This window comes from Esox lucius, chromosome 11 (assembly GCF_011004845.1).
Source record: "Esox lucius isolate fEsoLuc1 chromosome 11, fEsoLuc1.pri, whole genome shotgun sequence".
NCBI lineage: Eukaryota > Metazoa > Chordata > Actinopteri > Esociformes > Esocidae > Esox > Esox lucius.
In genome coordinates this window covers 38,213,839-38,233,859 of record NC_047579.1, presented here as the reverse complement: position 1 = coordinate 38,233,859, position 20,021 = coordinate 38,213,839, and the positions used below count along the sequence as shown (strand labels likewise).

General features: G+C 39.9%; 4 protein-coding genes across 4 annotated transcripts; 3 read left to right on the top strand and 1 right to left on the bottom strand.

Moving 5' to 3' along the window:
- Positions 1–3,266: 3,266 nt before the first annotated feature.
- Positions 3,267–4,260, bottom strand: LOC106024529 (interferon beta-like). Its single transcript, XM_013135919.3, has 5 exons — positions 4,132–4,260; positions 3,942–4,028; positions 3,647–3,816; positions 3,463–3,544; positions 3,267–3,374 (listed from the first exon to the last, which is right to left on the bottom strand). The coding sequence occupies exons 1-5, from the start codon at positions 4,258–4,260 to the stop codon at positions 3,267–3,269; spliced, it is 576 nt and encodes a 191-aa protein (XP_012991373.3).
- A 3,425-nt stretch (positions 4,261–7,685) lies between these two features.
- LOC114840178 (interferon beta-like) lies at positions 7,686–8,679 on the top strand. Its single transcript, XM_034295143.1, has 5 exons — positions 7,686–7,814; positions 7,918–8,004; positions 8,130–8,291; positions 8,394–8,483; positions 8,572–8,679. Exons 1-5 carry the CDS (start codon positions 7,686–7,688, stop codon positions 8,677–8,679), a joined length of 576 nt encoding a protein of 191 aa, XP_034151034.1.
- A 4,738-nt stretch (positions 8,680–13,417) lies between these two features.
- Positions 13,418–14,410, top strand: LOC105023354 (interferon beta-like). The gene is made up of 5 exons (XM_029123810.2): positions 13,418–13,546; positions 13,650–13,736; positions 13,862–14,031; positions 14,134–14,215; positions 14,303–14,410. Exons 1-5 carry the CDS (start codon positions 13,418–13,420, stop codon positions 14,408–14,410), a joined length of 576 nt encoding a protein of 191 aa, XP_028979643.2.
- A 3,773-nt stretch (positions 14,411–18,183) lies between these two features.
- Positions 18,184–19,175, top strand: LOC105023355 (interferon beta-like). The gene is made up of 5 exons (XM_029123794.2): positions 18,184–18,312; positions 18,416–18,502; positions 18,626–18,795; positions 18,898–18,979; positions 19,068–19,175. The coding sequence occupies exons 1-5, from the start codon at positions 18,184–18,186 to the stop codon at positions 19,173–19,175; spliced, it is 576 nt and encodes a 191-aa protein (XP_028979627.2).
- Positions 19,176–20,021: the final 846 nt, after the last annotated feature.

Sequence of the window (20,021 nt, the reverse complement as noted above, 5' to 3'; positions counted from 1 at the left end):
AGTCCCGACGACGCCCCCTCTATGTCCGGTGCCTCCTCGACCCCGTGCAGGCTGGCCAGGCTGTAGGCTGGCAATTAGGCGCACACCGCTTCCTGCTCCGCGGCCTTCCGCTGCCCCTGTCCCTGCGCCACGGCGCCGATTGCCCACTGCTGCATTGGAGCAGCAGCCAGCGCCTCCTTCCTGCCAGCAGCAGCAGCCTGCACCGCCTGAGGCCGAGGAGGAGTGGCCTGCACCGCCTGAGGCCGAGGAGGAGTGGCCTGCACCGCCTGAGGCCGAGGAGGAGTGGCCTGCACCGCCTGAGGCCGAGGAGGAGTGGCCTGCACCGCCTGAGGCCGAGGAGGAGTGGCCTGCACCGCCTGAGGCCGAGGAGGAGTGGCCTGCACCGCCTGAGGCCGAGGAGGAGTGGCCTGCACCGCCTGAGGCCGAGGAGGAGTGGCCTGCACCGCCTGAGCTTGCCGGGGTTTGGCCGCCACCGCCCTCTCCTGTCCCGGCCGCCCCGGCGCCCTCTCCTGTCCCGGCCGTCCCGGCGCCCCTTCCTGTCCCGGCCGCCCCGGCGCCCCTTCCTGTCCCGGCCGCCCCGGCGCCCCTTCCTGTCCCGGCCGCCCCGGCGCCCCTTCCTGTCCCGGCCGCCCCGGCGCCCCTTCCTGTCCCGGCCGCCCCGGCGCCCCTTCCTGTCCCGGCCGCCCCGGCGCCCCTTCCTGTCCCGGCCGCCCCGGCGCCCCTTCCTGTCCCGGCCGCCCCGGCGCCCCTTCCTGTCCCGGCCACCGACCCTCCGTCGGCTCTCCCGGCTACCGACCCTCCGCCGGCCACCGACCCTCCGTCGGCTCTCCCGGCTACCGACCCTCCGCCGGCCACCGACCCTCCGTCGGCTCTCCCGGCTACCGACCCTCCGCCGGCCACCGACCCTCCGTCGGCTCTCCCGGCTACCGACCCTCCGTCGGCCACCGACCCTCCGTCGGCTCTCCCGGCCTCTGACCCTCCGCCGGCCACCGACCCTCCGTCGGCTCTCCCGGCTCCTGACCCTCCGCCGGCTCCTGATCTTCGGCCGGTTCTGCCTCCCCGGCCTGTCCCGACGGCTCCGCCACCCTGGTTAGTCTCGGCTGTTCCGCCCCCTCGGCGGGTTTGTGCCGATGGGGGTACTGTGCTGCCCCGCCCCCCCTCCCTTGGGCTGGGGTTCGTCTTGGCCCGTCCGGTGGCCGGGCCTTTGGGGGGGGGTACTGTCATGGTGCGGTGAGCAGCAGCGCCACCGTGCCATATTTCCACAAGTTCCCATATTCTCACGAACACATCCCGGACTGTCACATGTTTTCAATCCTTCACACCAGGTCCCAATTTGAATCGTTTGTATGTGTATATATGTTTCCCCTCTGCTCCCCACATTGTGGCTCATTGTTCTTGTCATGTTTGGATGTCGTGTGTGTTGCCGTTATTGTAAGTACTTGTGTCATTTCATATCGTCGTTTTTGCTGCTTTAGTCAGCCCTTTGCTTTGTGTGTTTTGTGCTCGGTGTTTTGTTTATTTCTTATAATTAAAGTATCAACACCGACTACCCCTGCCTGCACCTGGTTCCTTGTCCATGCAACACTGCACTACACCACCCTGTTTGTGACAGTCTGATTTAAAGTTGACTGAAAAAGGAAAAAAAATACTATATTATACCGTAAGATTATAGGTAGCTTGCTGTACATTTTTTGTAAATACTGCTTTTTACCGTAATATATTACAGGAGCTTGCCGTAAATATTTTGTCCCTCAAAGACATCAGAATTTACATTATTCAACTGTATTAATGGAAAACGGTACACTACTGTACAAAATATCCAGTATTTTTACAGCAATTTGTTACAGTGTGTCATAACAGTGTTTATTATCTTTTCATAATAATTTATTATCAAATGATAGGACACTGTGCTTTTCTAATGAATTAACGTAGCCACTCGTTAATATATATATATATATATTGTCATGGGGTTTAAACAACTGCTGTTTATGAAGCATGTGAATACAAGTTTATTTAAAATGGAGATAGTGTTTGCTGTTCAGAATGTTCATGGCACATTTTATTGATGTAGTCAACCTATCAACAAGTCTTTAATTTGAATCAGGTGCGTGAGTGCAAGGCCAAAAACAAAAACTGCGCAACCCTTTGGGTCCACAGGACCAGGATTTGAACAGCATATATGTTTAAGCTAGAGCAACCAAGCCAATGTTTAGCCAATGTCAAATCCAGATGGGTCGCTAGATTCGCAATACATTCGGGGCTTAGTCGAAATATATTTTTGAAGGACGGGGGGTCAATAGATCCCAGGTTGTTCACTCTTTTCCACGGGGTTCACATTGACCTGTCTGTAATATTAGTCATGACCCCCGTCCCACCCTGTTCTACCACCTTTTCTTTAACGTAATCATTTTCAAATACAAATGAAAAACTTCCGGACACAGTGAATAATTGCCAGGGGTACACTCTTTAACATCTTAAACTGGGTTATACAAAGTAGCTATCGATTTTTATTTTCCCGTAGTCTTAATGGACGGTCTATCGCTCTCCGCTGTCTAAAAATCCTAAATATGTGTTCCTTTATCTGAAAGTGAATACTAGTGAAATCATACGAGTTTTCTTCTTTTTTGCCAATTAAATTGAAAGGCCATGGCAGATTCAAAAGGGTATATTTTAGAGCCAACATTCGTGCTATGGTAGGCTCCTCTAACCGTTCTCTAGTTTTCCTCCAGGGTTATAGACCATTTCTCATGTAATTGTGCCCCCTTCCCTATATTCCATCTATAAAAATTATCACAAGGAGGGATGGAAATTGAAAAGGAAACTGAAAGTGGTAAGGGAACAGAATGCCGTTTTGTTCATAAACAACTCTTTATAAGTCGCCCTGCTTGCGTTTTTTAGGTTTTTGATTGTGGAATGACGTTCTTACAGATTTCATAGATTACTGCAGGAAAAAACCGGTGAGCCGTTTTCATTGCTGAGACGCGTGTGGTGAAAATAAAATCACATCGAAACGTTCATGAACTGACAAATAATTCGCATAATGATTGAGCGCAATTAGCAATTTATTTTAATGACTTTAAATGACAGTGAATAAAGAACAATAGCTACACTCATTTTAAATAGGTGAACATCAAATATGTACATGAAATAAATAGAATAAATAAATACTTTAAATTTCAGTTACACATACCACATTATATTACAGTAAAATTGGCAAAAACATCAAGTGCAGAAGTTCAAGTAGGTCTAGGTCTGTAAGTTCGTTTTCATGATCTGTTTGGCCACAGAAGGTAATTGGAGTTCTTGGTCAGAATGAATATTAGGGTCTCCAGCACCTGTTTTCGGACCACTTCCCAGGCGCAGTAACTGAACTTCTGTGGACCAAAATGAAATCTTTAAACAACGCAGGATAATAGCATGGTCCAACATGAGATATAATCAAAAAAGCATTTAAGTCTATACCTTTTCTTTTAGGGCTGCTTCGATGTTACCGAAGTATATCTTCAGGGCCGCTGCCCTGACTGGATAATCTATTGTTTCCACACTTTCCATCTTAAAATAAGAACGAGTTGGTTAAAATCAATCGGTTAATATGAATACAAATGTCTCCATACCACAAGCTGTTATGCTACGTAGGCTTTTAAACCTGTAAGCATATCCACTTACACATTTGCTATGGTCAATCTGAGTGTAGATTATGTTCTGAAAATTATCCAATTTCTGTTGGTCCCACTTGGTTGGCAAGTCCTCCGCTCCAAACAATGAGTCGATGTTCTTCAATATCTCATAAACTGCCTTCGCACCGCTGCCGCTCAACTAAAACGGAAAACAGCAATTATTTTTAATGTAACAAATGTGTTATAGCGTATTTTTAATATCTATAGCTTTTAAAAATGATACATGTTACGTTTCTACACTATAAAATCCGCGTTTCCACTTACCGTTGGTGTGCTTGAAGTTGCCAAAGCGGAGGCTGGAAATGTAATATTTACTTTATCCTGCAGGCACTCCGAAGGGAAATGACCACCCTTAAAGAAATAAAAAAGCTTGTCATTTTGAGCTATTCAGCTAATAAACATAATTAGATAATATATCTAAAGTCAAAAGTGATATTAAATAATATAAGCGAACCACGTCTCTCAGCAGGTCTTTGGCGGTTTCCAGGAGGGTTCCCTGTATTTGACAAGGCGTGGGCATGGACCAAACATGCGCAAAAAGGAGGAAGGCGCTCATCCCAGCCACAGTAGTCGGAAGTGCCATTCTTAAGATAGTATGATTATCTGAAACCAAGGATGACTGTTAATAGAATATAATCGTGAAAATTGTTCATTTCTTCAAGCCTTAACTACTGATCCAATTGTAGTATTTCACTCACCCGCTGCCAATTGTGCCCAACTGATTCAGATTGAGAATATAGTTCGATTATCTGCAACAGAGGATCATTGTTAATGGGATGCATTCGTGAAATGTATTCGTTTGTTGAAGCGTGTAGCAATGATCAAATGAAATAACATCACTCACCCGTTGCCAGATGTGCCCAACTGGTTCAGATTGAGAATGTTGTTTGTGGCCTGATCCCAAATCTGCGCGTTATTTTAAAGAGTGAGGATTTGATGTTCAAAAAGTGAAAGGAGGCTCATAAAAAGTTTCTGATCAGAGAGGAATAACAGGGAAACTTTCACTCAGTTGAAACTAAGACTGGTCGACACATTTTCTATTTCCACTGAAATAGAGAATTGTAAGACAGATTGTAGTTGTTTTATCCAGATAAATCCCTCAACCGCAAGGTAAAAGTGGTCCCCCAGATCTTCATCCACTGCTCACCCAACCCAGATCTTCCCACTGTCGTTATGTGATTTATATCTGATGTCAGGGAAGGGATGTGCGCGAACGAGCGCATCTGCAGCCTCCCTCCTCTATTAAATAATGCACTACGCACACACACTCTTTGGCCACACTCACATGTACACACGTTCCACACACAACTACTTTTTACACAATATAAACACATGGTGTATTCCAAAGCTGCATTATAACACTGACCAAATGCGTAATTACTGTTAGTCCTACACTTTTTTACCATTCCACTGCGGCCCGTACTTAAAGGTATATTGACCCAAATTACCCACACTTTCGATCTGGTACTAGTACTACCAATTTGGACATTTTCACTTAGGGGTGCACTGTAAAAATTATCACGGTGATTCTACTTAAAAATGTAAGTTCAATTGCTGCCTTAAAAATTTGAGTAAAGCCAACATTAAGAATAGTGTTGTTTTAACTCACAAAGTTAAAGAATAGAACATGTTTAATTAATTATCATTCATTATTTGAACTTGACACTGTGAGTTAAAACAACTATCAATAATACATTGTCCACTCAAGGAAACTTGCTTCCTCTTGTCAAGCAAAAATACAATTCTATACTATTTCAACTCACAAAGGTAAGCTAGAGAAGATGTTTAATTTATGATCATTTATTGTTTGAACTTGATACTGTGAGTTAAAACAACCATCTATTTTACATTGTGTATTCAAGGAAAATTGTTTCCTCTTGTTAAACAAACATACAATTCTACACCCTTTCAACTAACTGTATTCATACCAAATGTCTTTTCAAGTTTGGTGTACTAATTATTTTAAGGCAGCAATTGAACTTATACTTTCAAATTAAGCAGACTAAGGTTTGTCCCGCATATCAACTAATAGGAAATTCATCAGTTTCCTAAAAGATCACACTGAATAAACTTAAGCTATTCAAAAACATTTATTAAAACTCCATTAAAGCCTTCTTCATATACACTTGTACATGAATGAGACTAGCCTGAAAGTCAATGTAAATAAAATATTTATCTTAAAAGAGATACTTGGTGAAATTATCTGTAGTTGTTAAATGTGGTAAAATAGGGCCCAGATTCTAAATCACACAGTTGCCTAAGCAGAGAGAAGTCGACCCAACAAACATTTACCACAAGCATTCAATCAAAATTAGATGCTATAAATCCTTGGATTGTTCACATAAAAAATTCAAATGCATGTAATAAAGAAAAAAAAATCTTCCTGGGGACAGAACATTTGAGACCATCAGCTCTAATCAGTCCAAAATGAAGGACTGATTAGACTTTAAATCTTGAGACTGCTGTTTGCATAAAATAAGGCATTTACCATTTATTAAACATGCAGTCTATGTTGAATAAAAAGTGTCTGCCTGAGCAAGAAACAGGTGAGACAATCACCTCATCAGTCCAACAAAATGAACTGGGTCAATATCAGTCCCCTAAATGCTGGGAGTCTGTGCTTAAAGTTTTAGTCTTAGTGTACAAAAATAATTTAAAAAAAAAAGACTGCCCAGCAAAAGTCTTCTGGAATTCTGCAACACTGAATGCTGAGTAGTAATAACGAGAATAAAAATCAATGCACAAAACTCCTCCTAAAGTCCTATTCAATTGAATAGGATAGAAAATCCTGAGGCCGGTTTATGGTGCCGTAAGTTCTCCCCTTTTAACATCACAACGCTGAACAGTTGAGTCCAATAAAATAAATGTTTGCTTTTTTTAAATCCTGTTTTTCTTTTTTTTACAGAACAGTGCTAAATGTTTAAGTATAAAAAATACAATGCATTTTGACAGAAACACTTTCTATATGAGAAACTTGAGAAAAAAAAGACAGGTGTTACAATCTGTACCTCAGGATTCTGTTACAGTGTACAGGTAAGATCATTAAAATGGGTTAAGGTTAGGGTTAGGGTAAGTCTATAGGTAAGACCATTAAAATGGGTTAGGGTTAGGGTAAGTCTACAGGTAAGACCATTAAAATGAGAGCCTTTAAACTGTGATAATTTTGTCAATACTAAATTATCTAAATACTAAATTAATTAATTAAATGGATGATAACAGCCTTCTGAGCCTACCAGTAGGCTAGCAGGCCCCTTCTGACCCATATCTATGAGGCTGATAACCACTGATAACGCCCATTCAATCCCATGATAACATTCGAATCGCCTGATTATTCAATAGAGGAGGGAGGCTGCAGATGTGCTCGTTTGCGTACATCCCTTCCCTGACACCCGAAATAAATCACATAACGACAGTGGGAAGATCTGGGTTGGGTGAGCAGTGGATGAAGATCTGGGGGATCACTTTGACCTTGCGGTTGAGGGATTTATCTGTTACGACTGTAAGTTGGATAAAACAACTAGCCTACTCTGTCTTACAACTTCTCTAATTCAGTGGAAATAGAAAATGTGTCGACGGGTCTTAGTTTCAACTGAGTGAAAGTTTCCCTGTTATTCCATTCCGATCAGAAACTTTTTGTGAGCCTCCTTTCACTTTTTGAACATCAAATCCTCACTCTTTAAAATAACGCGCAGACATGGGATCAGGCCACAAACAACATTCTCAATCTGAACCAGTTGGGTACATCTGGCAGCGGGTGAGTGATGTTATTTCATTTGATCATTGCTACACGCTTCAACAAACGAATACATTTCACGAATGCATCCCATTAACAATGATCCTCTGTTGCAGATAATCGAACTATATTCTCAATCTGAATCAGTTGGGCACTATTGGCAGCGGGTGAGTGAAATACTACAATTGGATCAGTAGTTAAGGCTTCAAGCAATTTTCACGATTGTATTCTATTAACAGTCATCCTTGGTTTCAGATAATCATACTATCTTAAGAATGGCAATTCCGACTACTGTGGCTTGGGTGAGCGCCTTCCTCCTTTTTGCGCATGTTTGGTCCATGCCCACGCCTTGTCATATACAGGGAACCCTCCTGGAAAGCGCAAAAGACCTACTGAGAGACATGGTTCGCTTATATTATTTAATATCACTTTTGACTTTAGATATATTATCTAATTATGTTTATTAGCTGAATAGCTCAAAATGACAAGCTTTTTTATTTCTTTAAGGGAGGCTATTTCCCTTCGGAGTGCCTGCAGGATAAAGTAAATATTACATTTCCAGCCCCCGCTTTAACAACCTCAAGCACACCAACGGTAAGTGGAAACGCGGATTTTATAGTGTAGAAACGTAACATGTATCATTTTTAAAAGCTATAGATATTAAAAATACGCTTTAACACAGTTGTTACATTAACAATGATTACTGTTTTCCGTTTTAGTTGAGCGGCAGCGGCGCTAAGGCAATTTATGAGATATTGAAGAACATTGACTCATTTTTTGGAGCAGAGGACTTGCCAACCAAGTGGGACCAAAAGAAGTTGGATAATTTTCAGAACATAATCTACACTCAGATTGACCATAGCAAATGTGTAAGTGGATATGTTTATATGTTAAAAAGCCTATGTAGCATAACAGCTTGTGGAATAGAGACATGTGTATTCATATTAACCGATTGATTTTAACGAACTCGTTCTTATTTTAAGATGGAAAGTGTGGAAACAAGCGATTATCCAGTCAGGGCAGCGGCCCTGAAGACATACTTCGGAAACCTCGAAGCAGCCCTCAAAGAAAAGGTATAGACGTAAATGCTGTTTTGATTATATCTCATGTTGGACCATGCTAGTATCCTACGTTGTTTAAAGGTTTCATTTTGCTCCTCAGAAGTTCAGTTACTGCGCCTGGGAAGTGGTCCGAAAACAGGTGCTGGAGACCCTAATATTCATTCTGAAGAAGAACTCCAATTGCCTTCTGTGGCCAAACATGCCATGAAAACGAACTTACAGAACTAGACCTACTTGAACTTCTGCACTTGATGTTTTTGCCAATTTTTTTATAATATAATGTGGTATTTGTAACTGAAATGTAAAGTATTTATTATTTTATTTTATTTATTCTATTTATTGTATGTACATATTTGATGTTGGCCCGATTAAAATAGTTCTTTTATTCACTGTAATTTAAAGTCATTAAAATAATGTCTACTTTTAAATATTAACAATTGCGCTCAATCCTTATGCATTTTATCTGTCAGTTTATGAACGTCTTGATGTGACTTTATTTTCACCACACGCGTCTCAGCAAGGATTGTGATTGTTGAACGTCATTCCACAATCAAAAACCTAAAAAACGCAAGCAGGGCGACTTATAAAGATTTGGTTATCAATAAAACGGCATTCTGTTCCCTTACCCCTTTCAGTTTCCTTTTCAATTTCCATCCCTCCTTTTGATGATTTTAATAGTTGGAATATAGGGAAGGGGGCTACATTTAACCACCAAAGCACGGTTTCAAAATCGACACACTGCTTTTCCAACAAAAACTCTCAACTCTCATATTTCCCTAATGTTTCTACGCCTTAAAGCACAATTACCCAAATGTGCTGACAATATTAAGGAGAAACCAACACAAAGTGTGTCAGCAAGGTGCTGGGCGACAACGAGCCGTCGGAACAGCTTCAATGAGCCCTGGCATAGATTATACGAGTCTCGGGAATAACTGGATGGATGGAACACCGAATGTATTGTGATTCCAGCGACGCCTCTGAAGAGCGCTGTCAAAATGTTTGTTTAATTGTCTGTGTAGACTATTTATTTAATCAAGTAATGTACAAAAAGTGGGTAGTGTTGAATTCCAACTAAATTTAACACAACGTAGATGAGAACTAAAAAGTCAGTAAGTAAACCTAAGCCTTTTTTAGCTCTTTAAGGGACATGAGGATATGGTATGGACCAACCATATACCGTGAGGACTGATACGTTGCACTCTTTGGTGAAGGTCATTCCCTTATTTAAACAAACGATGTTGTGTCTCTGTGCATACAACATATATCTGCATTTCTGTGGGCAGTTCAGAATGAGTGAGAACGAAGAAGGACAGAAAAAGCTGTCTGTATTCTCTAAGACCACGAATACATTTTACTCTCTTCAACGGTGGTTGACTGCGGTTTGGTTTACAGATAAAGTCCGAGAAAACCTTATCAGCTAAATCGATGAATGTCGGTCCTAAATATCCCATAGGTGTTCAAATTGGATGAGATCTGGTAGCTACCAAGGTCAGAGAATTACATTCATAACATGTTCATAGTCATCAAACTATTCTGTGACCCCTAGTGCCTTGTGGATGAGGGCATTGTGATCCTGAAAGAGATCCAATAATTAACCCACTTTCAAAGTCAATTAGATCATTTCCTCTTGCCATCTTTATCCAAAATCGAGGTCAGACTGGGCCTGCGCAGCTTATTCATATACGTCACAGAGCCTGATAAGATGATCACTGTTTAATTATGCAGCACACCTGTATGGACGTATCTGCATTCGTTATGTTCCTGCACCCATTTATTGAAGTTTCCTTTAATTTGTCACCCGTCTATATACAGCTTCAAAATAATATATTATTTTTGTTCTTCGTGAGTCTTAACCTGTTTAATAATGTTGTCTCGAGCTTGAAGGATAAATCCCCTTAGTGGATGAATTAATGCAAAATATGGACATTTGCAAATTGGTAGTTATTCACGATCAATGTTTTATAGGAATTTGAGATAGCTTAAACATGTAAAACAAATAGGTTATTTTGTTTCTCTAGCTTAAACAATGTAACTGTTAATGGAAGTGGATTAGTTGACGAAAAACGTACATTTATGCAAATTGATATAGTCGTTGACAATTAACGTTGTTTTGTGTGGATAGTTAAAACATTTGAAACAACGTTGATTTGGTATCTCTATTTTTCTCTTTGAAGTCACAGTTAGATGGTTAATTCACGCTATTTATTGTGGATTTGAGCAGTGGCGTTGTTAGGCCTGAGCGTCCGGGGGCTATATCCGCGGATCTTTAGCCCCGGATCTCAAATTGACCACAAAAAAATAATAATAATAATATAGCCCTTGAACTATTCCTCTTTAATTTAGACGTAAATGCCGTTAGAGTGTACATCGGATACATCGCATGTACATTAAAAACCCTATACTTTCTGTCCCGGGCGGGGCGGGTAGGTGGGCTAAGCCCCGAATGTATTGCGAATCTAGCGACCCATCTGGATTTGACATTGTCTAAACATTGGCTTGGTTGCTCTAGTTTAAACATTTATGCTGTTCCAATCCTGTTCCTGTGGACCCAAAGGGTTGCGCAGTTTTTGTTTTTGGCCTTGCACTCACGCACCTGATTCAAATTAAAGACTTGTTGATAGTTTGAGCAAACACTATCTCCATTCATTTTAAATCAACTTGTATTCACAAGCTTGATAAACAGCAGTTGGTCAAACCCCATGACAATATATATATTTTAAAAGTGGCTACGTTAATGTATTGGAAAAACACAGTTTCATAAATTGTTATGAAAATATAATAAACACTCTGTTATGACACATTTGATAACTTTTCCGTTTCAGCTTCTGTTTCTGAATTAATGGTTTATGGGGGAGGTGATTGGAGTTGCAAATCAGCCACTCCCAGAATAGGCACAAAGCACACTATCCGGATGACAATTTCTTAGGGTGCTATCCGAAGTGTAGCCTAGTTTTACTTCTTTATTACAAAATAATTGTTCAAATGACAAAACTGATGGGTGACTGATACAGCAAAATAAATGTAAATGTAGACTACTTCACAATGTACTTTGTATGTTTCGAAAATATGCATCAATCCTACAGTAGCTTGAGGCAGCGGCGACGTCTGATTTTAGAGTGATCTTCAAACTTACCATTTACCAAGAGTTAGAGTTAGCATATTTAAAATTAATCAATTAACAAGGCTGTAAAGGCTCTCGTTGTATATAGTTAACAACGGAATGCTTAAGAAATAGGTTGGTGCTGTACTTTAATGGCCAAAACCACTGACCATAAACATTCTGAAGAGAAAACATTATCTCCCTTTATTTTAAATCAACTTGTATTCATATGCTTCATAAACAGCAGTTGTCAACAAACAATGGGGTCTCACAAGCAGCAAAACAGTTAAAATAGAAAATGAAGACAGAAGCTATTCACACAAGCAAGATATACCCAATAACATTAAGAGAGCTATCATGAAAATATATACAGTATCTCACAGAAGTGAGTACACCCCTCACATTTTTGTAAATATTTGATTATATCTTTTCATGTGACAACACTTAAGAAATGACACTTTGCTACAATGTAAAGTAGTGAGTGTACAGCTTGTATAACAGTGTAAATTTGCTGTCCCCTTAAAATAATTCAACACACAGCGGTCAATGTCTAAACCGCTGGCAAGAAAAGTTAGTACACCCCAAGTGAAAATGTCCAAATTAGTAGTACTGTTACCAGATAGGAGGTGTTCGGGTCATTTGGGTCAATATACCTTTCAGTAAGGGCCGCAGTGGAAAGGTAAAAAGGTGTATGACTAACAGTAATTACACATTTGGTCAGTGTTATTATTCAGCTTTGGAATACACCATGTGTTTATACTGTGTAAAAAAGTGTTGTGTGTGGAGCGTGTGTACATGTCAATGTGGCCAAAGTGTGTGTGCGCGTATTGCGGTTCGAATGTTATCATTGGATTGAATGGGCGTTATCAGTGGTAATCAGCCTCATATATATGGGTCAGAAGGGGCCTGCTACGCCTACCGGTAGGCTCAGAAGGCTGTTATCATCCATTCGCATGGTAAATCACGGATAAATACACAAAAAGACTCCAGATCCAATCCCAGACGAATTCAAGTCGCTGCTACAGGTAAGACCATTAAAATGGGTTAGGCTAAGTCTACAGGTAAGACCATTAAAATGAGAGTCTTTAAACTGTGATAATTTTGTCAATACTAAATTATCTAAATACTAAATCTATGAGGCTGATAACCACTGATAACGCCCATTACATCCCATGATAACATTCGAACCGCCTGATTATTCAATAGAGGAGGGAGGCTGCAGATGTGCTCATCCCTTCCCTGACACCCGAAATAAATCACATAACGACAGTGGGAAGATTTGGGTTGGGTGAGCAGTGGATAAAGATCTGGGGGACCACTTTTACCTTGCGGTTGAGGGATTTATCTGTTACGACTGTAAGTTGGATAAAACAACTAGCCTACTACTTCTCTATTTCAGTGGAAATAGAAAATGTGTCGAACGTTCTTATTTTCAACTGAGTGAAAGTTTCCCTGTTATTCCATTCCGATCAGAAACTTTTTGTGAGCCTCCTTTCACTTTTTGAACATCAAATACTCACTCTTTAAAATAACGCGGATCAGGCCACAAACAACATTCTCAATCTGAACCAGTTGGGCACATCTGGCAGCGGGTGAGTGATGTTATTTCATTTGATCATTGCTACACGCTCCAACAAACGAATACATTTCACGATTGCATCCCATTAACAATGATCCTCTGTTGCAGATAATCGAACTATATTCTCAATCTGAATCAGTTGGGCACTATTGGCAGCGGGTGAGAGAAATACTACAATTGGATCAGTAGTTAAGGCTTCAAGCAATTTTAACGATTATATTTTATTAACAGTCATCCTTGGTTTCAGATAATCATACTATCTTAAGAATGGCACTTCCGACTACTGTGGCTGGGATGAGCACCTTCCTCCTTTTTGCGCATGTTTGGTCCATGCCCACGCCTTGTCATATACAGGGAACCCTCCTGGAAAGCGCAAAAGACCTGCTGAGAGACATGGTTCGCTTATATTATTTAATATCTCTTTTGACTTTAGATATATTAACTAATTATGTTTATTAGCTGTATAGCTCAAAATGACAAGCTTTTTTATTTCTTTAAGGGAGGCCATTTCCCTTCGGAGTGCCTGCAGGATAAAGTAAATATTACATTTCCAGCCCGCGCTTTAACAACCTCAAGCACACCAACGGTAAGTGGAAACGCGGATTTTATAGTGTAGAAACGTAACATGTATCATTTTTAAAAGCTATAGATAGTAAAAATACGCTTTAACACATTTGTTACATTAACAATGATTACTGTTTTCCGTTTTAGTTGAGCGGCAGTGGTGCTAAGACAATTTATGAGATATTGAAGAACATCGACTCATTGTTTGGAGCGGAGGACTTGCCAACCAAGTGGGACCAACAGAAGTTGGATAATTTTCAGAACATAATCCACACTCAGATTGACCATAGCAAATGTGTAAGTGGATATGCTTACAGGTTAAAACACCTACGTAGCATAACAGCTTGTGGTATGGAGACATTTGTATTCATATTAACCGATTCATTTTAACCAACTCGTTCTTATTTTAAGATGGAAAGTGTGGAAACAAGCGATTATCCAGTCAGGGCAGTGGCCCTGAAGACATATTTCGGTAACATTGAAGCAGCCCTAAAAGAAAAGGTATAGACTTAAATGCTGATTTGATAATATCTCATGTTAGACAATACTAGTATCCTATGTTGTTTTAAGTTGAATTTTGCTCCACAGAAGTTTAGTTACTGCGCCTGGGAAGTGGTCCGAAAACAGGTGCTGGAGACCCTAATATTCATTCTGACGAAGAACTCCAATTGCCTTCTTTGGCCAAACAGATCATGAAAACGAACTTACAGAACTAGACCTACTTGTCCTTCTGCACTTGATGTTTTAGAAAATTTTATTCATTTATTTTATAATTGTATTTATTCTATTTATTTTATGTATATATCTGATGTTGGCCTATTTAAAATGAGTGTATTGCTTTTTATTCACTGCCATTTAAAATATGTGATTAAAATAATGTCTACTTTTAAATATTGCTAATTGCGCTCAATCATTATGCGAATTATCTGTCAGTTTATGAACGTTTCTATGGGACTTTATTTTCATCACACGTGTCTCATCAAAGAAAACGGCTCGCCGGTTTTTTCTTGCAGTTATCTATGAAATCTGTAAGAACGTCATTTCACAATCAAAAACCTAAAGAACGCAAGCAGGGCGACTTATAAAGAGTGGGTTATGAGTAAAACGGCATTCTGTTGCCTTACCCCTTTCAGTTTCCTTTTCAATTTCCATCCCTCCTTGTGATGATTTTAATAGTTGGAATATAGGGAAGGGGGCACAGTTACTTGAGAAATGGTCTATAACGCTGGAGTAAAACTAGAGAACGGTTAGAGTAGCCTACCATGAATGTTGGCTCTAAAATATACCCGTTTTAATTTGCGATGGTCTATCAATGAAATAGGAAGAATAAAACTCGTATGAATTCACTAATATTCACTTTCAGATAAAGGAACATATATTTAGAATTTTTAGACAGCGGAGAGCGAAAGACCGTCCATTAAGACTACGGGAAAATAAAAATCGATAGCTTCTTTGTATAACCTAGTTTAAGATGTTAAAGTGTGTACCCCTGCAACTATTCACTGTGTCCGGATTTTTTTTGCATTTGTATTTGAAAATAATTACATTAATGACAAGGTGGTAGATCAGGGTGGAACGGGGGTTATGACTAATATTACAGATAGGTCAATGTGACCCCCCTGGAAAAGAGTGAACATCCTGGGATCCATTGACAATACTAACCTACGCCGTTGGTTTAATATGAATTACAATGAATACGTCTCAGAATACTGGACATTGAACAGTCGGGATTGTTGGCCCACAAAAATGCTTACATATTTTTTTATATCGCAGAGTGCTCCTGTGTTCCTTGGAGCTGGCCTATTTAACCACCACAGCACGGTTTCAAAATCGACTCACTGCTTTTCCAACAAAAACTCTCATCTCTCATATTTCCCTAATGTTTCTACCCCATAAAGCACAATTGCCCAAATGTACAGACGGTTGACAATATAAAGGAGAAACCAACACAAAGTGTGTCAGTGAGGTGCTGGGCGACAACGAGCCGTCGGAACAGCTTCAATGAGCCCTGGCATAGATTATACGAGTCTCGGGAACAACTGGATGGATGTCTCGGGAACAACCGTCCTTCAAAAAAATATTTCGGATAAGCCCCGAATGTATTGTGATTCTAGCGATGCCTCAGAAGAACGCTGTCGAAATGTTTGTTTAATTGTGTTTATACTTATTTAATCAAATAATGTAAAAAAAGTGGGGTGTGTTGAATTCCAACAAAATTTAACACAACATAGATGAGAACTAAACACTCAGTAAGTAAACCTATCCAAAATCGAGGTCAGACTGGGCCTGCGCAGCATATTTTTTACATGCCACAGAGCGTGATAGGATGATCACTGTTTAATTATGCAGCACACCTGTATGGACGTACCTGCACTCGTTATGTTCCTGCACCATTTTATTGAAGAGTTTCCTTTAATTTTCACCCGTCTTTATACAGCTTCAAAATAATAAATTATTTTTGTTCTTCGTGAGTCTTAACCTGTTAAAGGAAGTTGTCTCGAGCTTGAAGGATAAATCCCCTTAGTGTATGAATTAATGCAAAATATGGACATTTGCAAATTGGTAGTTATTCACGATAAATGTTTTATAGGAATTTGAGATAGCTTAAACATGTAAAACAAATCGGTTATTTTGTATCTCTAGCTTAAACAATGTAACTGTTAATGGAAGTGGATTACGAAGAACATGTACATTTATACAAATTGATATAGACGTTGTCAATTAACATTGTTTTGTGTGGATAGTTAAAACATTTGAAACAACGTTGATTTGGTATCTCTATTTCTATCTTTGAAGTCACAGTTAGATGGTTAATTTACGCTATTTATTGTGGATTTGAGCCGTGGCGTCATTTATGAATAGCCCCGGATCTCAAACTGACCCAATTTTTTTTATAATAATAGCCCCTGATCTATTCATCTATAATTCCGATCGCGCATTATGACAATATAGACGTGTATGACGCTCGCGTGTACGTCGGGTACATCGCATGTACATTCAAAACTCTGTACTTTCTGTCCCGGGCGGGGCGGGTAGGTGGGCTAAGCCCTGGATGTATTGCGATCCTAGGGACGCCTCTGGAGTTGGGATTTGACATTGGCTAAACATTGGCTTGGTTGCTCTAGCTTAAACAATTATGCTGTCCCAATCCTGGTCCTGTGGACCCAAAGGGTTGCGCAGTTTTTGTTTTTGGCCTTGCACTCACGCACCTGATTCAAATTAAAGACTTGTTGATAGGTTGACTATACGTCAATCAAATGAGCCATGAACAATCTGAACAGCAAACACTAGCTCTATTCATTTTAAATCAACTTGTATTCACAAGCTTCATGAACAGCAGTTGTCAACAAACAATGTGGTCTCATAAGCAACAAAACAGTTAGAATAGAAAATGAAGACAAAAGCTATTAACACAAGGAATATATACCAAATTACATTTCGATAGCTATTATGAAAATATATACAGTATCTCACAGGAGTACACCTCTCAGGTTTTTGTAAACATTTAATTATATATTTTCATGTGACAACACTGAAGAAATGACTTAGGGGTGAGATACTGTACAGTATCAGATTGGAGGTGTGCGGGTCATTTGGGTCAATATACCTTTGATTAAGTACGGGCCGCAGTGGATATGTAAAAAAGGCATGAAAGTAAGGCATAACAGTAATAATGCATTTGGTCAGAATTATTATGCGCCGTTGGAATACACCAAGTTTTCATGTAGTGTAACAAGGAGTTTGTGTGTGGAGCGTGTGTATGTGTGAGTGTGCGCAAAGTGTGTCCGTGTGCGTAGTGTATTATTCAATACTGGAGGGAGGCTGCAGATGGGCTCGTTCGCGCACATCCCTTCCCTCACATCCGAAATAAATCACATAACGACAGTGGGAAGATTTGGGTTGGGTGAGCAATTGATGACGATCTGGGGGAACACTTTTACCTACCACTTGTTGTGGGATGTTTATCTGTTAGGACTGTCAGTTAGACTAAACAACTAAACTTTGCCCTACTCTCTATTTAAGTGGAAATTGAGAATGTTTCCACTCAGTGAAAGTATCCCAGTTATTCTTTTTTTAACTGAAACTTTTTGTGACCCTCCTTTCAATTTTTGAACATCAAATCCTCACCCTTTAAATTAACGTGCATATATGAGATCAGACCACAAACACAATTCTCGATCTGAATCAGCGGGGCGCTACTGGCAGCGGTTGAGTAATGTTATATCATTTGATAATTGCTACATGCTTCAACAAACGAATACATTTCACGATTGCATCCCATTAGCAATGATCCTCTGTTGCAGATAATCGAGCTTCATTCTCAATCCAACTCAGTTGGGCACTACTGGCTGTGGGTGAGTGAAATACAAACATTGGATCAGTAGTTAAGGCTTTAAGAAATGAAAATGTTCACGATTATATTCTATTAACAGTCATCCTTGGTTTCAGATAATCGAATAATCTTAAGAATGGCACTTCCGACCACCATCATTTGGTTGAGCGCCTTGCTCTGCTTTGTGCATGTTTGGTCCATGCCCATGACTTGTCATATACAGGAAACCCTCATGGAAAGCGCAAAAGACCTGCTGAGAGACATGGTTCGCATATATTAATTAATATCTCTTTTGACTTTAGATATATTATCTAATTATGTTTATTAGCTGAATTGCTCAAAATGACAAGCATTTTTATTTCTTTAAGGGAGGCCATTTCCCTTTGGAGTGCCTGCAGGGTAAAGTAAATATTACATTTCCAGCCCCCGCTTACGCAACTTCCAGCACACCAACGGTAAGTGGAAGTGCGGATTTTATAGTGTAGAAGCCTAACAGGTATTTTTTTAAAGCTATAGAAATACAAAATACGATTTCACACATTTGTTACATTAAAAATCATTCCTGTTTTCCGTTTTAGTTGAGCGGCAGCGGTGCTAAGGCAATTTATGAGACATTGAAGAACATCGAATTATTGTTTGGAGCGGAGGACTTGCCAACCAAGTGGGACCAACAGAAGTTGGATAATTTTCAGAACATAATCTACACTCAGATTGACCATAGCAACTGTGTAAGTGGATATGCTTACAGGTTAAAAAGCCTATGTAGCATCACAGCTTGTGGTATAGAGACATTTGTATTCATGTTAACCGATTCATTTTAACCAACTCGTTCTTATTTTAAGATGGAAAGTGTGGAAACAAGCGATTATCCAGTCAGAGCAGCGGCCCTGAAGACATACTTCGGTAACATTGAAGCAGCCCTAAAAGAAAAGGTATAAGCTTTAATTGCTGTTTTGATAATATCTCATGTTAGACAATACTAGTATCCTATGTTGTTTTAAGTTTAATTTTGCTCCACAGAAGTTTAGTTACTGCGCCTGGGAAGTGGTCCGAAAACAGGTGCTGGAGACCCTAATATTCATTCTAACAAAGAACTCGGATTGCCTTCTGAGGCAAAACAGAACATGAATTTGAACTATGAGATGTCAAACGGCAATATAAAAGATATATTTTGTAACTTATTTAATTTATTTATTCATTGCAATTATTTATTTTGTCCATGTCCATTTTCAAATTGTGTTTATTTCCATACATTTAATGTAGTTAAATAAAAATATCTATGCATTTAATATTGCTTTGTTGCCATTCAAAATTCTACTTCTTTTGGAGGAAGGGTTTAGGGATTACATATCTTTAAGGTGTAGCCACCTCTTTTTCAAAGAACCGAAAATAATTGGATAATTGACTCAAAAGCAGTTTTATGGACAGGTGTGTGCTATTAGTTATTTCTTCATCATTTAAGCAGGTAAAAGATCTGGAGTTGATTCCAGATGTGGCGTTTGCATTTGGAAGCTGTTGCTGTGAACCCACAACATGCGGCCAAAGGAGCTCTCAATGCAAGTGAAACAGACCATCCTTAGGCTGCAAAAAAAGAAAATGCCATCAGAGAGATAGCAAGAACTTTAGGAGAAGCTAAATCAACAGTTTGGTACATTCTGAGAATAAAATAACACACTGGTGAGCTCTGCAACACAAATAGGCCTGGATGTCCACAGAAGACAAGTGGTGGATGATCGTAGGATCCTTTCCATGATAAAGAAAAACCTTCAAAATAACCAGCCAAGTGAAGAACACTCTCTAGGAGGTAGGCATATCATTATCCCAGTCTAACATGAAGAGAATACTTAATGAGAGCAAATACAAAGGGTTCATTACAAGGTGCAAATCGTTCATGTAAAACATGCTGGAGGCAGTGTGATGGCGTGGGTCACTAGTGTTTGGTGATGAAGACAGAAGCAGCCAAAATTTGAAAAA